This window comes from Parasteatoda tepidariorum, chromosome 8, assembly GCF_043381705.1.
Source record: "Parasteatoda tepidariorum isolate YZ-2023 chromosome 8, CAS_Ptep_4.0, whole genome shotgun sequence".
Lineage (NCBI taxonomy): Eukaryota > Metazoa > Arthropoda > Arachnida > Araneae > Theridiidae > Parasteatoda > Parasteatoda tepidariorum.
The window spans coordinates 34,088,937-34,106,264 of NC_092211.1; the positions used below are offsets into that span (position 1 = coordinate 34,088,937).

The 17,328-nt window shown below is 27.8% G+C and overlaps 1 protein-coding gene across 1 annotated transcript in view; it reads right to left on the reverse strand.

Annotated features, from left to right (window-relative positions):
- Positions 1 to 17,328, reverse strand: part of LOC107441526 (cell adhesion molecule Dscam1) — a 406,695-nt gene that overhangs the window by 53,130 nt on the left and 336,237 nt on the right. Inside the window, exon 22 of the mRNA XM_043043535.2 lies at positions 6,978 to 7,210. Coding sequence (XP_042899469.2) covers positions 6,978 to 7,210 — 233 coding nt within the window. The remainder of the gene's footprint in view (positions 1 to 6,977; positions 7,211 to 17,328) is intronic.

A 17,328-nucleotide genomic window follows, 5' to 3' on the forward strand; every position in this document is an offset into this window, starting at 1 on the left:
CAGTGTTTTTTACTGTTGCAAGATAATGCACAAAAAAGCGTACTTTAAGTGTAACAGATGGCAGCTAAGATGGCGAAAAAGAAATTTGGCGAATGAAGGGCTGTTTAAAAAAAGTGCATTAGAAGCCGCGTTATATTTATTTTGGAAGGGAATAATGCTTACCTAAAAATTAAATGCTAACTCAGTAAAAGTTGCCGGCACAAAGTTTTTTGATGAAAACTTGGTAAGAACAGCTGTTTAAAGCTCATAGTAGTGGAATAATAAATTAAGCATTTGCTTACATATAGAAATTTCATATCGCTTTAAAGTATTACAAATTTAACTAAATCTTCTTCTTTTGCCACTTTTTTTAAGAAATAAACTCATTGATATTTTTTATACCTTGCTAACATACTGCCATAATATTTTCAAGGTCTTAAAGTATAATTAAAAATTTCAACAGTTTGAACACATATGTACTTAATTAGAGATTTTGTAATTTTTAATTATATTAATAAGCAAAATCGTACAACTTTTCAAACTAACTTCATTAAAATTACTAATTATTATGAAATACATACCTATTGATGCTGTTACAGTTAAAGAATTACTGCTGAGATGACATTTAGTTTGCTTTGCAAAACTTATTAAAAAACAGTTTAATCCAAATTTAATTGTTTTGTTATGTTAGCCAAGGTACTCAGCTGCTATTAAGTTACTAAATTAGCTGTGCATAAAACTTAAATGTAAATTGCTTTCCTTTTGCATATTATTCCCATTGTACGTTATTTTTATAACAAACCATTATCGTTATACATAATTCCAATACTATTTCCCCAAAAATATTTATCATTCTATATTATAATAATTGATTAACTAGTAATAAATGATTAACTAGTTTTAATATATGATTAACTAGTTTTAAAATAAATGATTAACTAGTTTTGGAATATTGTTCCTGAAAATATTCAATGCATTTCTGTTTATCTCCGAATAAACTGATTAATCATATCATATATATATATATAAGAAGTTTCTATGTATCAAAAGTACAATTTTGTACCTAGATTTATTCACACGTCGGACATAACCTTATCGACAAATGGGACGCTGTTCCATACGGCTCCATTTTCGTTAGTAGTGCTGACTTATAACATAAAATGCTACTCCCCTCCTTTAGTAGATTACAATACAAAGGGCAAAACTAATTTAATATTTTGAAAATCAAAATTTTCAGTTTGTGAAGAAATGGTTGTTGTCCTTTAACTATGTTGTCCTGAAATCAGCGTTCCATAAAAAGCAGCTGTTAGTTTCTAAATACTTTTTTATTGGATTCTTCTGTATTCTTACTGCAGTAAATTTGTGAAAAATGTGNTATATATATATATATATGAAAAGTTTAAACCTTCTGGACAAAGGGATTTAGTAGATTCTATACAAACAATTTGTTTTACTTTATTTTAATAACTAGCATTGAGCAGCTGGTCCTATTCCGAAGTTACGAACATCAATGTTCAACTACAATTGATTTTGCAATTTTGATTGCATGCATACACTAAATATTCATGATCAGTTAATTAAATAACTTAAATTACTACAACATTTGTCATAGGCAATTTTTCCTACTATATGATATGAGACTATCAAATTCCTGCAACAATAGTTGAAAATGATACAACTAACCTAATAACATTGTATTGAAAAATTTACTTCTAGCATTTAATTTAATGGAAACACAATGACGTTACTTAAAACATCACTTCTAGTTATAAAAGATGAATCACATATAATTCAGTTAAATAAATAATTTATGGTATGTAATTTAACTAAATTGTTGTTATAATTATCCAAACATCAATTGAAGAGCACTATTGAAATTTAAAGGCTTACAACAATCTTCATCCAAGTATCAGCTATTACATAACCTAAACTACGTACTGAGTAATTTATATATAACGCACGTATAACAATGTGTAGTAATTCGAGCGTCATTTTGATTTCATTAACGAACACAATGACTTCTTCATCAAATTGCTGTAGCCGTGTTCATTGACATAAGGACCAAGACATTATAGAGGTCTGTTATTATCAGAATCGTGAATGGCTTACGAGTACAAGCTGTACCATTATTAGTCGGCTATACATTTATAAGGTGAACACTACAATTTGTTTATTTTTTATACATATGTAGTTTAAATATTCAAAATACAGATTTTGTTCTTAGTATTAGGTAAAATGTATGTATGTTCCTGTGATTGAAACTATTAGATAAATAAGAAAGTAGTTTTAAAATGAATTAGAATGCATTGTTATGCTGCATTTGTTCTTATTTTAAAAATGTATAATAACAAAATGCTAGTTATTCATATTTTTAAATATTTCAGCAGTTATAAACTATATAAATACAATAATTGAGTTTTGATTTGCCTTAATTTACTCTAAAATTGAAAAGCTAAAAAGTAGTCCTTTTGAGGGCATCAGTCACTTGTAGGGTAAGGGAACGATTAAAAACAACTTGATTAATCATTGTTTCAATAAAAGGAAAAAATATGGATTTTAAATTTAAAATAGAGTTGCAGATCTATGGAATGAAATAAAGAACAATGATCCAATTTTACGCTAAAAATGCTTCAAATTTTTTTAAAAATTTAAAACATATTAACATCATTTAACGTTATTGTTTTAAAGCTAAATAAAACTATTCATTAAGACAATAAAATTTAAATTTCAGACCTATATACGTAAAACTATTTAACGGAAAATGAAAGGAGGGAAGCAAATATTATCGAAAGTAACTGTCTAAATACTACTGCGAATTTTAATGTTAAGTATTTTAGAAGTTTTTGGAAAAACAATAATCTAGAAATCTGTAAAATCTTGAAGAATGTAATACCATTGTCAATGAAAGCTCAAAAAAAAAGATATATATTCGCAAGATAACACTATATTATACGCATAAAATTCTGAAACAATAAAAAAGCATTCTCAGAAGGATTGTAACATCCGCTTAATTTACCTGACTTATCTCCCAGTTCTTTTATTTTATTTTAAACGTAACGAAACAATTTTTTTAAACGTATAATGCATGAATATTTCTGAAACGTGATTAGTATGTTATTAATTCTCTCTTTAGTATAATGCTCATAAAAGTTTAAGATTTAAAATTCGAAAAAAAAGTACTGGTTCGACTATGTTAGAGGATTGAATCAAAAATATGATTTTTAACTGAGCAAACATCAAAACACTTTTGTATTTAATATAGGGTGGTGCCGAGCCAAATGATACTTCTCAAACTAGAATACTGCTTAGCAACTGTTTAGCATTATAGAAAATGGAAAGGAAGGGTGTCACGCTATATGGTACTTTGCAAAGACGCATTGGTGTACCGAGCATCTTGTTATCTCATTCCTTGGTCATTATGTTTGTTGCAGAATTCAAACTTTTTTCAAGGCAACACTTTAATGCTCGACACGAGGTAAGGTTCCGTGTCTTAATATCATAATGTCTTTAGACTGTTATAGAATTGAACCTTAAACATGGAGCTCCGAAAAAATTAAGCATCTTCGTTGTGTCACAATGACTTGAAAAATAGGTCCACGCGTATTAACCGAGGGTTTTAGTTTCAAAACGGTATTGTGTGAAAAAAAGATGTTTCACGTATACCACATTTAAACAAAGCTTAAAATTGTTCAATCCATACGATATAATCTCTTATGCTTAGTTTTTACGGAATAATAAAAGGAAATATGTTAAATTATCATTATTTTTTCAATGCATACCGATTAATTAATGTGCATAGAAACTGAAATTTCTTCAATTTTTTTCAAGTTTCGCGTCATTTACCAACATAATAGTCAACGTATTGAGTGTGCGTTAAGTTATCACTTCTGTAAGAATTTTTTTTTTCTTTTTAGAAATGAATGAAGAATGCGTTTTGAGAAATGAATCAAGACGCTTTTGCAAATTTAAATTTTTTAATGTCTGTTTGATTTTAATATTTCATCTCCAAACTTGTAATATCTAATAAATTGTGATTGTTTCAATGAATATTTTGAATGAATATTCAAAATATTCAAAATGAATTTCATAAAAAATTCACATTCATCCTGGAATGTTCATGCATGCGTATTTCAGCATAAAAAGAAACATTTTACTGATACTTACTAGTATCATTTTCAAGTAATGCAAATATCGGTGTTTTTGACGATTTCATTAAAAATATGAATGTGTTTAAATTGTGAACTTCAATCAGAAAGAAAATTTACTGAAGCTTACAGTGTTAGCGAATGCTAGTAAATGTATTCAATAACTTGGGTACACAAGAATTTTAAGAGCAAAACAACGATAGTAACGAAAATATATAAGAGCCTTCATAACACCTAAATTAAATTTCAATAATTCTGATTAAACTGAATATTTTTCTGGCTATATTTCATGTTATACCCAATCCAGATTGCTAATGGAAACGAGAATAACGTTATTTTTGTTTCTAGAGAATCCTCGATCATTGCATTTATTTTTAATATCGATTAATCAACTTTAATATTACTATTATTTTTTCTTAATTTAATATATTATGCATCAAAAAGTTTCCTAAGAATGAGAAATGTGTCAAATTTTAAACGGAAGACTCAAAAATGAAAGTATTCTACTTTAAAATGCGATAGTAGAATAGTTTCTACTATTTCTTATAACAAGACAAGACTCTATGCCTTGAAAGCAATTGTATTGTACGAATTCATGAGAATTATAATAAATTGCTATTCTATAAACAATTCTGTAGTTAGAGGTTGTAGAGATACATGATTTTTTAACAAGAATTATATTTTTTCCTTTAGTGTTCTGGTTTCTTTAGAAAAATTGTCACGTTTGCTATTTGTTTCATTTGAGAGTTTGTATTTTTCTTGTAAACAGCACCCGAAGAATTATTAGCGCTACGATACTTTTCTCTGACGGATATTTTCTGGGGTCCCAGCTGTGGGACATTCAAAACTTTGACCATTAATTATCTTCTGTGATTTTTTTATGTGATAATTGATAAGCCACTGTAGTAAAAAGCAAAAGGCATAAAAAAAGTGGGGTGTCATGTGATTTTTAAGCACATCAAACGACTAGTATGCTTTTAAATATTAATGACATTTCAACTTCGTTCTTTATTTTAATATATAAGATAAGAAACTATAGCATGTATATTGTACAATTTTAAGTGGTAACAAAAAACTGAAGAATAATATTTAATTTCGTCCGCTCTTATAAATTTCAAATTTGATGCGTGACCGGAAAGTATGAACAGATTTTATAATTTTCTTTATAAACATCTTTTTTTCTCCGCGAGGCATCTTTTCTGCTCCACGGAGTTTTGAAATAAACTATACCAGTTATTCAGCTCATTTTGATGCAAAATTAGTTGAAGGGGTTGAAAGCGGAATTAAAAGAGAATTGAAAAAGTTACGAAAGTTCGAAAAGTGTTAACAGGAAAGCATCAATTCGAAATAAAGTTATCTTTTGGCTCCATTACACTGCAAAAAATAGCTACTCAAATATCACGAAACTGTCCGCGTTTTTGACGAAACTGTTTCGTGATATATGCTCCAAACAAAAATTTCGTCTAAGTGACGATTTCGTCAAAATTAAAAAACTTTTTCGTCATCAATATAATTCGTCAGCAAATTTTTCGTCCTAATCTATCCAATTTTTCGAATAAACAATTTTACATGGGCAACATATATCTGTAAGAGCACAAGGAGAAATAGAACAGCGAAATAAATTACACCTTTGCTCAAAGCGGAATTTGAACCCCGGTTCTACTTGCTACAAAGCCAACTTCTCGACCACTATACATGTTTTCACTTTATCTTCGAATGTCTAGTCTTTATTTTAGTTTTGTCATTCTAGTTAAGAATCTCCCACAATGCACTACAGTTAAGTTCCAAGTTGAAGAAACATTTTCGTCATAAATTTGAGAATTCGCATTTCGTCACAATTCAAGTGATTTCGGGACGAAATGATTCTCAAAATTAACGAAATAGTGCTCAAGGATTGACGAATCGTCAAAAGAAAGCGTTTTATTTCTGAGAGTGTATCAATGAAAAGCTTTTGATTTTTGATAATTAAATGTCATGTTTGAGTGTGCTTATAGTATAATTTTTCAATTTTTCTATACCATAATGTGTGGCCATTTTAAAAAAAGAAGAACAGTCAGTTCTGCTGCATCCTACATGTCATTATTATTTTGTGATCAAAATATCATATAATTTTATTTAACCTATTTAACTCATTTATTTAACCAAAAATCTTGATTTATTTGAAAAATAACAAAATATCGAATCTGTGATATTAATAATAAATATCTCAATTCTTTCTTAAATATTGATGTTAATTAGAGAATATACCTGGAAAATATCAGTTTTTATGAATATGTTATTAAAATGGATTTTATCTTCAAGGCCCCAATCTCAAACAACAACTCACAACTTTATTTTTACAAGAGTTAATGATCCTAGCATAATCCTAATTTATTAAGTAATGTAAGTTTATTTTAAACCAAAAAAATTTAAATTAATTAAAGAATTAAACTTAATTTAAATTTAAATTAATTGAAAATTTGAAGAAAAAAAATATTTTTCTACATTGTTTTGTTAAGGCACACTGCAAATAATTCCGGTTCAAACTACAGTAATAAATACAGGTAGTCAGGGTGACACTGTTTTTTACCGTAAAAGATATTTTTATCGTGAAATTATAGGCATTAAAAATTGGATGTACAGTAATTTTTACAGTTAAATTTCCTGTAAAATCACTGAATTTAAATAAATTTTACGGTAAAAATGGATTTTACAGATTTAATGGAATGATGCATCCAGAGTGTACTTCTTTTACCGTAATTTGATCTGGAACATTTAAGCGTGCGCAAATGTTAATATATTTATTACACTGCATGGTTATATTCAATGTCTTAATGATTTTAGAACATATTTATGAATGGAAAGAGAACAAACCTGTGCATGTCTATGTGGAATGTCATATTCATGCCCTTTTCCATCATGCCTTCGTAACGTGTTACAGTGTGAAGTGTTGGGAGATTCGCTGTAAGTTGATAACTGCGTTGTGGCATATGGGGTTGGATAATATAAAGGTTCTCTTTGGCTATCGTCTGATGGATCACTTCGTTTTACTTTACCATATGAACTCATAGAAAGATTTTCACCTTTTCCACCTGAGCTTGCTGAATCTACACAAAAAATATGTTGAGTTAGAATGTTGCAGGTTCATTTTGCAACTACATGCTTACACTGTAAAACATGAGATGTAATATTTTATGTTGAGCAATCTTACAAGTTGTTTACAGAAACTATTTTTTTCTTCAAGTTAACACAAAATCGTGTTAAAACCGCAAATGCAAAAAGTTTGCATAAAGATTTTTAACTATTACAACATAAGTTAAATATTTCAACTTCCGTGAACTCGAATGTTGGCGCATGTTGGTTTCGTCTGCAATTGTTCACAAACGAGTTGTTTGCTGCTGTCTTCAATGTTGCTTTCAATCTGCAAAAGCTAAAGATCGCCGTTGAAATTAGGATGTACTTTTTTAGTTATGTAATAAGAGTATTTACATCAGCATTTTCAAGTCCCTGTAATCTATATTATTTAATTTTTTAATGTATAATTTCCGTCCGTCACTATATGTTAAGTCAAGTTCAAATTCGTCTTTATATTTTCTTTGATATGCGTATTTTGATTTACATGTTCATTTTATTTAAAGAATTAATGTATATATACAACCTATATTACTGATTCTTATTTTATATTGTCTCGATTATACTGATACTGGCTCTAATTTTATACTGTTTATTAATTTTTATGTTTGTATATATATTACTGTAATACATTTTAACGTTACCAAGGAAAAAAACACGGTTGGTGGTAGCTACTTTCCTCCAAGTAGTATAAAAAATATTCCAGAATAAGTATAAAATTATAAAAGAATATTCCAGGTATTTCATAGCACCAGAAACTATGCTTGGGAGTGTAGTGGAGCACCGGGTTCTGTGTAGTGGAACACCGATTCGGTATAAAGTAGTTGCCATCATTTTTCGTGTAACAGAAACTCCAACCATTTACCCATTTTTTTAATATGTATATTCTGTTTCATATCGATACAATTTATTTCTATCATAAACTTCTATTCAATAGAATAATAATTTAATTGAGAAATTCAAAACAGCCATACTAATGGAATATTTTTTTACTCCTTATTCTACTTTTTTTACTCCTTATTTTATTTCTTTACCCCTTATTTAATTTTTTTACTCCTTATTTAATTTTTTTACTCCTTATTTTATTTTATTTTTATTTAATACATCTGAAACAAAAATTATTTCACTATATTCACTATTCTCGATGTGTGACACGGCACTGTAATTAACTTCACATTAATTGACATTCTAACTTACGCAGAGAAACTTAGCTTAAATTTAACACATCATTTTGCTTATAAAATATCAGATGACGCTGACATCATAGATCACATGCTTGGATATCAGTGATCTTTTTCTTGAAGTGCAAGTACCCAATTCTGGTAATAAAAACCAAAACATGCAGTCTCTAAGCTATTCATTTAGTAATTTTTCTTTTAATATGGTAACGGTTTCGAGAAATTTTAGTTCTCAAAATTATAGATCTCATTACCGCACATAGAGTAAAAAGCACGAAACCGAAAAGCAAATGCAACTAAATAAATTGTTTTTATGCAAAAATCTAATACATCGTGGAAAATTAACAAATTTTACTACATTTACCAATATTTATCACTCATTATAAATCCATATTTTACTGTTAATTTTACCAAATTCATTACCAAAAACGATTCGGTAAAAATTTCCAAACTTTTTGGTATTTCAATAAAGCCAGAAATACAGTAAATCATGCAATATTCTTGTAGCTTTAACAATACTTTATTTCCTCAGTGTAGTCCCTGAATGAAATTCATTAATTTCTATTTTACAAGATGGTCTTTCCATTATATTAGAATTGATTCTTATTGTATAAAATGTGCAATTTAATAATTTTCAATGTGCACTATTAACAATTCCACAAAATGTATATACTTGATAAATATAATTTAAAATAAATAAATAAATTGATATTGTGTGTACAAAATAAAAATTTATGCATATCATAACATGTTCGATTTAACTACATTTTCTTAAATCCTCTTTACTGGGTTAACCTAAGCAATCTGTGCCTCAAATCATAATGCATGAAAGCAACTCCCTCTAAACATCTGTTTCTTACATTTTAGATCCATGTCATAAATTCGACCGTTCTGCGTTAATGGGAAATAGATACATGTAACATCTCTTTATCACGTACATGGAGGGAGAAAACAACACCATAGGAACATGTGTCTTGCATGGCATCTTTCAGAATAGTGGGATAGAGTATTTATTCTTTATGTATATAACAAGAAAAATACACATAAAAAAAGGAAATTTAGGAAGAGCTTATTGGATATGCATAAAGGCGTATCTTCAGAATGCTTCTTGTTGCTTAAGTTTTCTATAGAAGGGCAATAAAAAAATAAATCTAATAAAACAATGTTAGGCCTTACAACAAAAAACAGGTTATGTAAAATAGTTTTAGTCAATAATCGGTAAATGTTGAAGTCATCCTTGTAATAATTGGTACATGATAATAAAATAAATATCAGGAGAGTGTAAGATTTTTAAGTAAGAAAACACAACTAAGACAAACTAAAGATAAACTGAAATATTAAATTTCATAATTAAGTGATAGATACATAAAGTGTCAATTTACCTTTTTTTCAAAGAATAACTGAAAAAAATTACAAATTTACCCATTCTAGAGTTTAAAATGTATAGATTATAATATGAAGCATTTAAATGTATTTTATATTTAGCTGATAAATATAAGGTATACATATCATTAATAATTATAAACATATTTTAAATTAAACAGTAACTGAACAATTTGTAATTTCATCGAAAAATAGAAAAAAGTAATTTAAAAAAATAATAATAATTAAAACTCAGTATTAAGTTAGTTCAGTTCTCACCACAAGAGGGCGCAATAAATGGAAAGTATAAAGAACAAATGAAAATGTATTAAATCCTTAAACGCAAGAAGATTTTTTATGATCCGGTTTAGGAAAGATTAGAAATATCTCATAAGTTATCAAAAATCCAGGAACTCAATTAATCAAAAACTCAATAATAAAGAGAGTGTTATGGTACGCGTTCAAATTTTCCTATAATGCTGGTGACAAAATTTTAGAATAAAATTTTTTAAAACAAATGCATAATCCTATTTAAAAAAGTATTTCGAAATAATGGTGTACAAACCTTTAAAAAAAGAAATTGTGCAATGTTTTGCTGATAAAAATTCTTTGCTTATTCAGTAAGTTTTTGACATAAATCTTGTAGTATTTTATTCTCTACCGCGTTTCGTGTTCTCAACGGTAGGGGCAGTATTTGCAAAGGGTGTTTCAACTTTCTGTAGAAGATTTGATTGTATTGATTTCTATTTGTTTTATATTAATTTACATCATCTTTTGACTGATTTATTAACATAATTATTTCTTTTTGATGGCGTAAAATTCATTTGCAAATGGCATCCGTTGTTCTGCTTTTGAGGTGCACAATGTGCCGAAGCACTTATTTGCTTTCTGAAACTAAGATGTTTAAATTCCTTGATGACCCATCATGCCAAATTCAATACAGCAATGCATTAAACAGGAAAGACTGGACTCCGTCATATCACAAATACGATGTAAACACTTCTTAGTAGGTATGTATACATTTAAAAATACATTACCAATCAATATACAATTCGTAGAAGGCATGTATACATTTAAAAATACATTAATTATCCCATTCTTACGTAAATGCAACAACATGAAACAAAAATAAAACTGAGATCAACTGAGCAATCCGAGTACAAAAAAAAAATGGTTGGCAAAAAGAAATGTTTACGTCTTGCAAAATTCCCAGCAAAGTTTTTTTTTCTTAAGATAGATAAGGAGCAGAAATTGAGTAAACTATAAAATTTTTAAACATTATCTTCCTAATATACTATTTTGTGGGATTGATTGAAAAAGCTGTGAGAAATGATTCTGCTAACTTGAAAATTAAGTATTAAAAATTTACATTGTTTTGAAGACCGCTGGTGTTTAAGCATTTTTTTTCCACGTTCTACAAAGCGTCAAGTGTTCAAAATAATTTGCATTAAGTTTAAAAATGACTGTTTTCACCAAATTCTCAATAATTACTTTATAATATACACAGCTCTTTAGAGCATTATTTAATCCTTAAATAAAGCAACGTATTTGTTGTAAGTTTTTTAAAAATTTCTGTTTAGCGGAGATATTAAAAAAATCACAATAAAGGAATAGATTATTAACAATAAAATAAATAAAACTTAAAAGTTTTTAAATTATATGTGATACGAAAGTAGAATAATTTCATTCAAGTAAAAATAAGTAAGAAATAAAAATATAAATTCTTTGCAATATAATTAATAATGTCAGTAAAATTCATCTTATGTACGGTACAAAAGCTGACATATTTAAATAAAAAAATAAGAGTAGATAAAAAAAAATAATTCAACTTAAAAAAAAAATCCTCCTTGGCAAATAAAAGGAAATAATTATACTTGGAAATTACTCGGTGGTTTTATATTTCGTTATTTACTTAAAACCGAAAATACCAAGACCATTGATTTGAGGAAAAAAAACTATTCAAAAGTGACAAAATAAACATAAAAGAACTTACGGTGCTTTTATTTCGAAATAAATATAATCTTTCTGGTATTACCTATTTTGCGCTAGAATTTAATGAACTCTGTTTCGAAACATTTCTAATAAGACCAAAATATAAAATCTACATAAAACATTCTAACTTAAAGTCATTACTTTGCAATTGGTGTACTTAAGCTAACATTATAAAAAAATAAAGAATAAAGCTGGAAACTTTTCTGGCGATTGCTGTGTAATAGGTTTTTTTTATCTTTTAATTAAGGAGAAAGTTTTTTTTAAAAAATAAAATAGAAAAAATGAACGTAACATTCATAGAAAATGACGGTAAATCTTTAAATGACTCGTTTAAAAAAAAGCGAAAAAATATGATTGTTTCCCCAAGATTTGGTAGTCATTTTTTTTTCATTCTTTCATTTGTTCCTCACAAAAGTCAATTCTAGAACAGGGAAAAGAAATTAAAAAGCAAAAAAGAAAACTTACATCTGTGTTATTCTTTCTCCAATTTTATGTCGATAAAAAGAGAGGAAAAAAAAAAAGAAATTAAGTTCAGCATTGATCAAGTGTCAACTAGACCGCCGACTGAAAGTTTCTCCTTTTTTTCTTTTAACGTCCCGAATCAATGAAATCCTGATGATAAAAAAAAACGCAAACAAGTCGATGGGCGGAAGTTTCTGGTTTGATTTAGCGTCGGGAAAATTAATCATACATTTTTCTTTTTATTTTTATCTAAGCCCCTATGATTTATAACACAACGTTAAATTTAACTCGACTTTCTTTCGACAATTTGCAACGTTAATTAATCAATTGTTATGTTAATCGGATTTACTTCTAAACAAAAACTCATTATCCAAGCAGCAGACACAGTTCCCAATTGTTTAAGAGAGTTTGTTTACACTGATATTATACACATGGAAAAAAAAAAGCATAGTCTGAGCTACTAGAATATGGTAACTTTTAATCGTGATTTTTCTGTATGGAAACACAAAAATGATCGGTAATTTTTAAGGATGCGCTTTTTGGTAATGATTGTGGTAAATTAACAATAAAATATGGTTTGATACCTTAGAGGTCATAAAAACTATTTATTTGGATAAATTTACTTTTTAGTATTGAACTTTTTACTAACTGTGTGGTAATAAGAATTATAAATTTGAAAACCAGAATTACCAGTAAACCATTGAGATATCAACGGAAAAAATTCCAAATGTATCACTTAAACACCGCGTATTTAAGTTTAATTCCAATAATTATCTTTTTTACCAATAAAATTATCAGCATGCAGTACGGCAATTGTACGGATATTTTATATCTCGTATTTGTATATTGTATTATTATTATTCTGCAGACTATTTTAAACAATTTTCAGCATTTTATTGATATTATTAGTAATATTCACTCTCATTTCATAATACTCGCCCAAATTTTGCATTTAGCATCCAGATCAATGAACTCTTAATGAAAAAGAAAGCAAGCAGGTCAATGGGTGGAAGTTCATCGCCTTGTTTAGCGCCCACATGATTAATTATGCTCTTTTCTTTCTGTTTTTTTATTTGAGCCCCTATGATACATTTATATAACAAATCCTTAAATTTAAGTAAACTAATATTATATAATTAACGTGACTTAATAAACTTGTACGTTAATTGGTTTCAAAAAATAAACAAAAATGAGTTATCCAAAACACGGCACAAACCGTCATAACCGGAATTTATTTGTATTAATTTTCATCAGGCATATTTAACAGCAAACATTTATTAAACTTTAAGAGTTATGTTAAAATAGTGTATTTATTCTCACTTAGCAAAATGTTGCAGACTTTTATCGTTTAATGAAGATAATTAATTTAAAAGTGCAAGTAGTCGCTGATGAAAGTATTAAGTTTCGTGTTCTTGAAGAGCACGTTTAAAATTTCTATTTCAGGCACTTAATTCATAAAATTACTAAAATAGGCATTCTACTTCCACATTCTACAAAATAATTGACAAGTAGATAGTTTAACTAAAATTTAAGGCTCGGAAATTAAAACTTTTAAAAATTATGCGTATATATATACAAAATGTACTTTTATTTCATTACACGTAATAAAAGTTTCTTAGTTAATTGATAATAAAAAAAAAATCAAGTGAATCATCAAGTGAACTCACTTTTACGTACTCAAAAAATTGCTTAGTTATTTTTTGACAGTTCGTAATTTTTTAAAAATATAATACTTGTGGTTTTATTGCCTTATTATTTGAAATTTAACTGTTAATGTAACAACAATCTAGCATACCGATTTTCGCAACTTTACAAAAAACAGCATAATGAACTTTATGTAAAATTTATAATAAATTTTCTCAAATTAGAAGTAAAAACATAAATAATAAAGTCATAACACTTCACTTTTTAACTTCATAAATAAATTAAAGCTGAGATAAGTGGACCTCAAGTAGCGTTTAACTGACTCGCATGGAAATATTTAAAGTAAATGTAAATATTTAAAGTAAAGTTGTGCAAGATGGAATCGCTCTCAAAAGAAGAGTTCTTAAAGCTGTAGAAATGAGAAAAATTGCAAAATTTTTACTCGTTTTATATTTTTAACACTTATTGAGAACGATTTCCGTTGTTTATTGTTAACATTTTCCACGAAAAACTAAAGTTATAAGAAATGGTATAAAATTTTCGTCATGGGAGTTCATCAATTTTGGGTTCGCCAAATCTTAGTATATTGCTGCTTTTGATAAAATATTTCGAGATAATAGAATAGTCACAAATCATTTGAACAAATTTCTTTAAATTTTATGTAGTTTCATTTATTTTAACCTTTATAAGATACAAGATGAATTGCTTGAGCTAACACTTTGAATAAACAAAAAGCCTTTAAATGTCCCTTACATACGTTTGTTCTTTTTAAATTTTATTTTCGATGTTAAGAATTATTATATTATACTATTGCGGTGATTTTCATCAACTAACTGCAGCAAATTTTGCTGGTTTGGGAACAATTTCATTTCCATTCGCAAGCATTTAAATTTCTAATGGAATTCTGACCCTAGGTTTCTATATCTATTCGTCTAATTTAGATGCGTTGAACAATTTGTGTGACACATTAACAGATCCAACAACTTCACTAATTATATTCCCAGTGGAATCGAATGATACATCCCTCCATTTACTTATTTAATTAAACAAATCTCATGACAAACAAAATTTTGCACAGTTATACTAATATTTTAAATGCAACTCTATGTGCACTGAGTAAAAAAAAAACACCTCACTCGTAAGCTAGGTTTGCTACATTTTGCTTACACGTCTTTCATTTTAACTAAATCTAATAGTTTTGATTGATTAATAATAACCTCTTATAAATTGATTTCATGAAAAATGTCATTTCAAATTTTACGCGTTCACAAAAAAATCCTTATTTATAGATATTTAATACAAGACCTACATTTTGTTTAGAGAATAGGGAACATTAACTAAAACCTTTAAGAAATATTACGTTATAATAGATTACGCTTTTCTTGCGAAGAACATGTTTCAGAAATACATAGAGCTTGAATAGAGCAGAAACATATGAACATAGCAGCAAAATAACACGGTTCTTAAGCAAGAGAATAGCTAAGACGTATTGCTAATTTTTATTACTCTGATGAATTCTCATTATTATCTACTCCAGCAAACTATTCTCTCATCAGTTCTCCTATTCTCTCTTGATAGTTAAGAGCGAAATAATGCTACAACATACATAAAACCTTCTTTATCAGCTAGATTTTTTCCAGATACATTTTTCACAACAAGAAGATAATAAATTTTACAAAAAAAAGTGCCTAAAATTTCACATATTCCCATAAAAAATATTTTTTCTTCACAAATATTTGTTTCATATTTTATTCATATTAAAAAATGCCTGTCATCTAGCTAAAACCTTAAAAAATATTACGTTAGTCTAGTACATGATTTCAAAAAAAAAGTGCCCATCACAGGTAGACAGAGCTTGAATATAGCAGAAATATTCAGTGGCTATGACAACAAAATAATACAGTTCATAAAGAGGACTTTCATAAAAATATTATCATAAAAAAACGATGTTTTCAAGCAATTTAAACGAAACATCAAATTTGAATACAAAACTGGAAACTTTTCGAACGATATTGTTGTCAAAGTATAACGTCATCTGGAATATAAAATTTACCATCATGCAAAGTGGAAGAGACTATCCTAACCTACGGCAACAGATTATTGTTTTTTTTCTATTTTTCTGCACTTTACCCTTGTTCTGAAATTCAAATAATCTTAAAGATATGAAATATTTATACGGAAAAACTATTTTCCTATGAACATTAAAATTCATATGTCATTTTTCAAAAAAAGAATCTAGTAGATGGAACGACGCGATCTCTTTTAATATCCATATAAAGATTCTTCTATCCTTAAAAACTCAGAATGCCTTCAAGGGTTCTTTTTCTACCAATTCCGCATTTTTTGGCGATATTTTTCCTTTTTTTTTCTCAATCGTAGAAAGTGCGATATGAAGCGCTTTAGGCTGTGAAAAATGCACCGCTTAGTATGTGGTATATCGATTCCAAATCCTAAAATTCTTTTTTCAAAGAGTGCAGTTTGTTTACAAAGAGATTGAAATAACCTCTGCCCACAAAACCACTATTGAGGGATTGCTCACATATAACTAAAGGACCATGAAATTTCTAGCCAAAATGATTGAACTGACGATTTTTACTTTACACCACATGAATAATCGAAAACAGTCTCGGCGGAAAGTACTCCATATCACTTGTTAATATGCTACTGAAAGTATCCAAGCCTTTTGCCAAATATTGCAATTTCAATAATATTTTGGAACTGTTTTTATTTTTATTTTCTGAGATTTTGTCGTGATTCTACGTAATGTTGCCTAAAATGAGTAGAAATACTTTTCATTTTCAAGGAATTTTTTGTTCTGAAGTTAATATATTTTACAAACGATGTTATTCGTTAACATTAAAACTTAAACACACTTTATAGCATATTCATAAGTAGACACTACCAGAAATATATTAATTTATTAAAATATCACTCGCTCATTAAATTGAATTTTCGTTTGCAATTATATGAATAAAGTATTCTGAATATTTTGCTTTAGTTTCGTAGGCATAATTACTGAAAATATTAGTTTGGCAACAAATTTGTTTGAAAGAATAACATAATTTTCTCCAAATACGTAAAGTTCTTAATTTGATTTAAAATTTCAGTTTTTTTACCCTTTTTTTTAAACACGAGCCTTAAATTAAAGCTATTCAGCTACAACCAGAAGACGAATCGAAATCAACAACGCATGTAAGATAAAAATTCTATTTATTGATAATTGTTACCTGGGTAATTATTTCGAAACAAAAAAAAAATATATATATTATTTTCTGGTGTAAAAAAAATTGTACCATGGGTACCTTTTTAGCTTTTAATTCTTGACAAGTTTCAAAAAACGTCATTGAACATAATTTTTAACCTTGGGTTTGCTAAAAATAATCAAACATCTTTCGAAGTTCAGTATCAAAAAGGATTGCAATAACTCGATTTTTTTAGAATAGAGTAAACTAAGA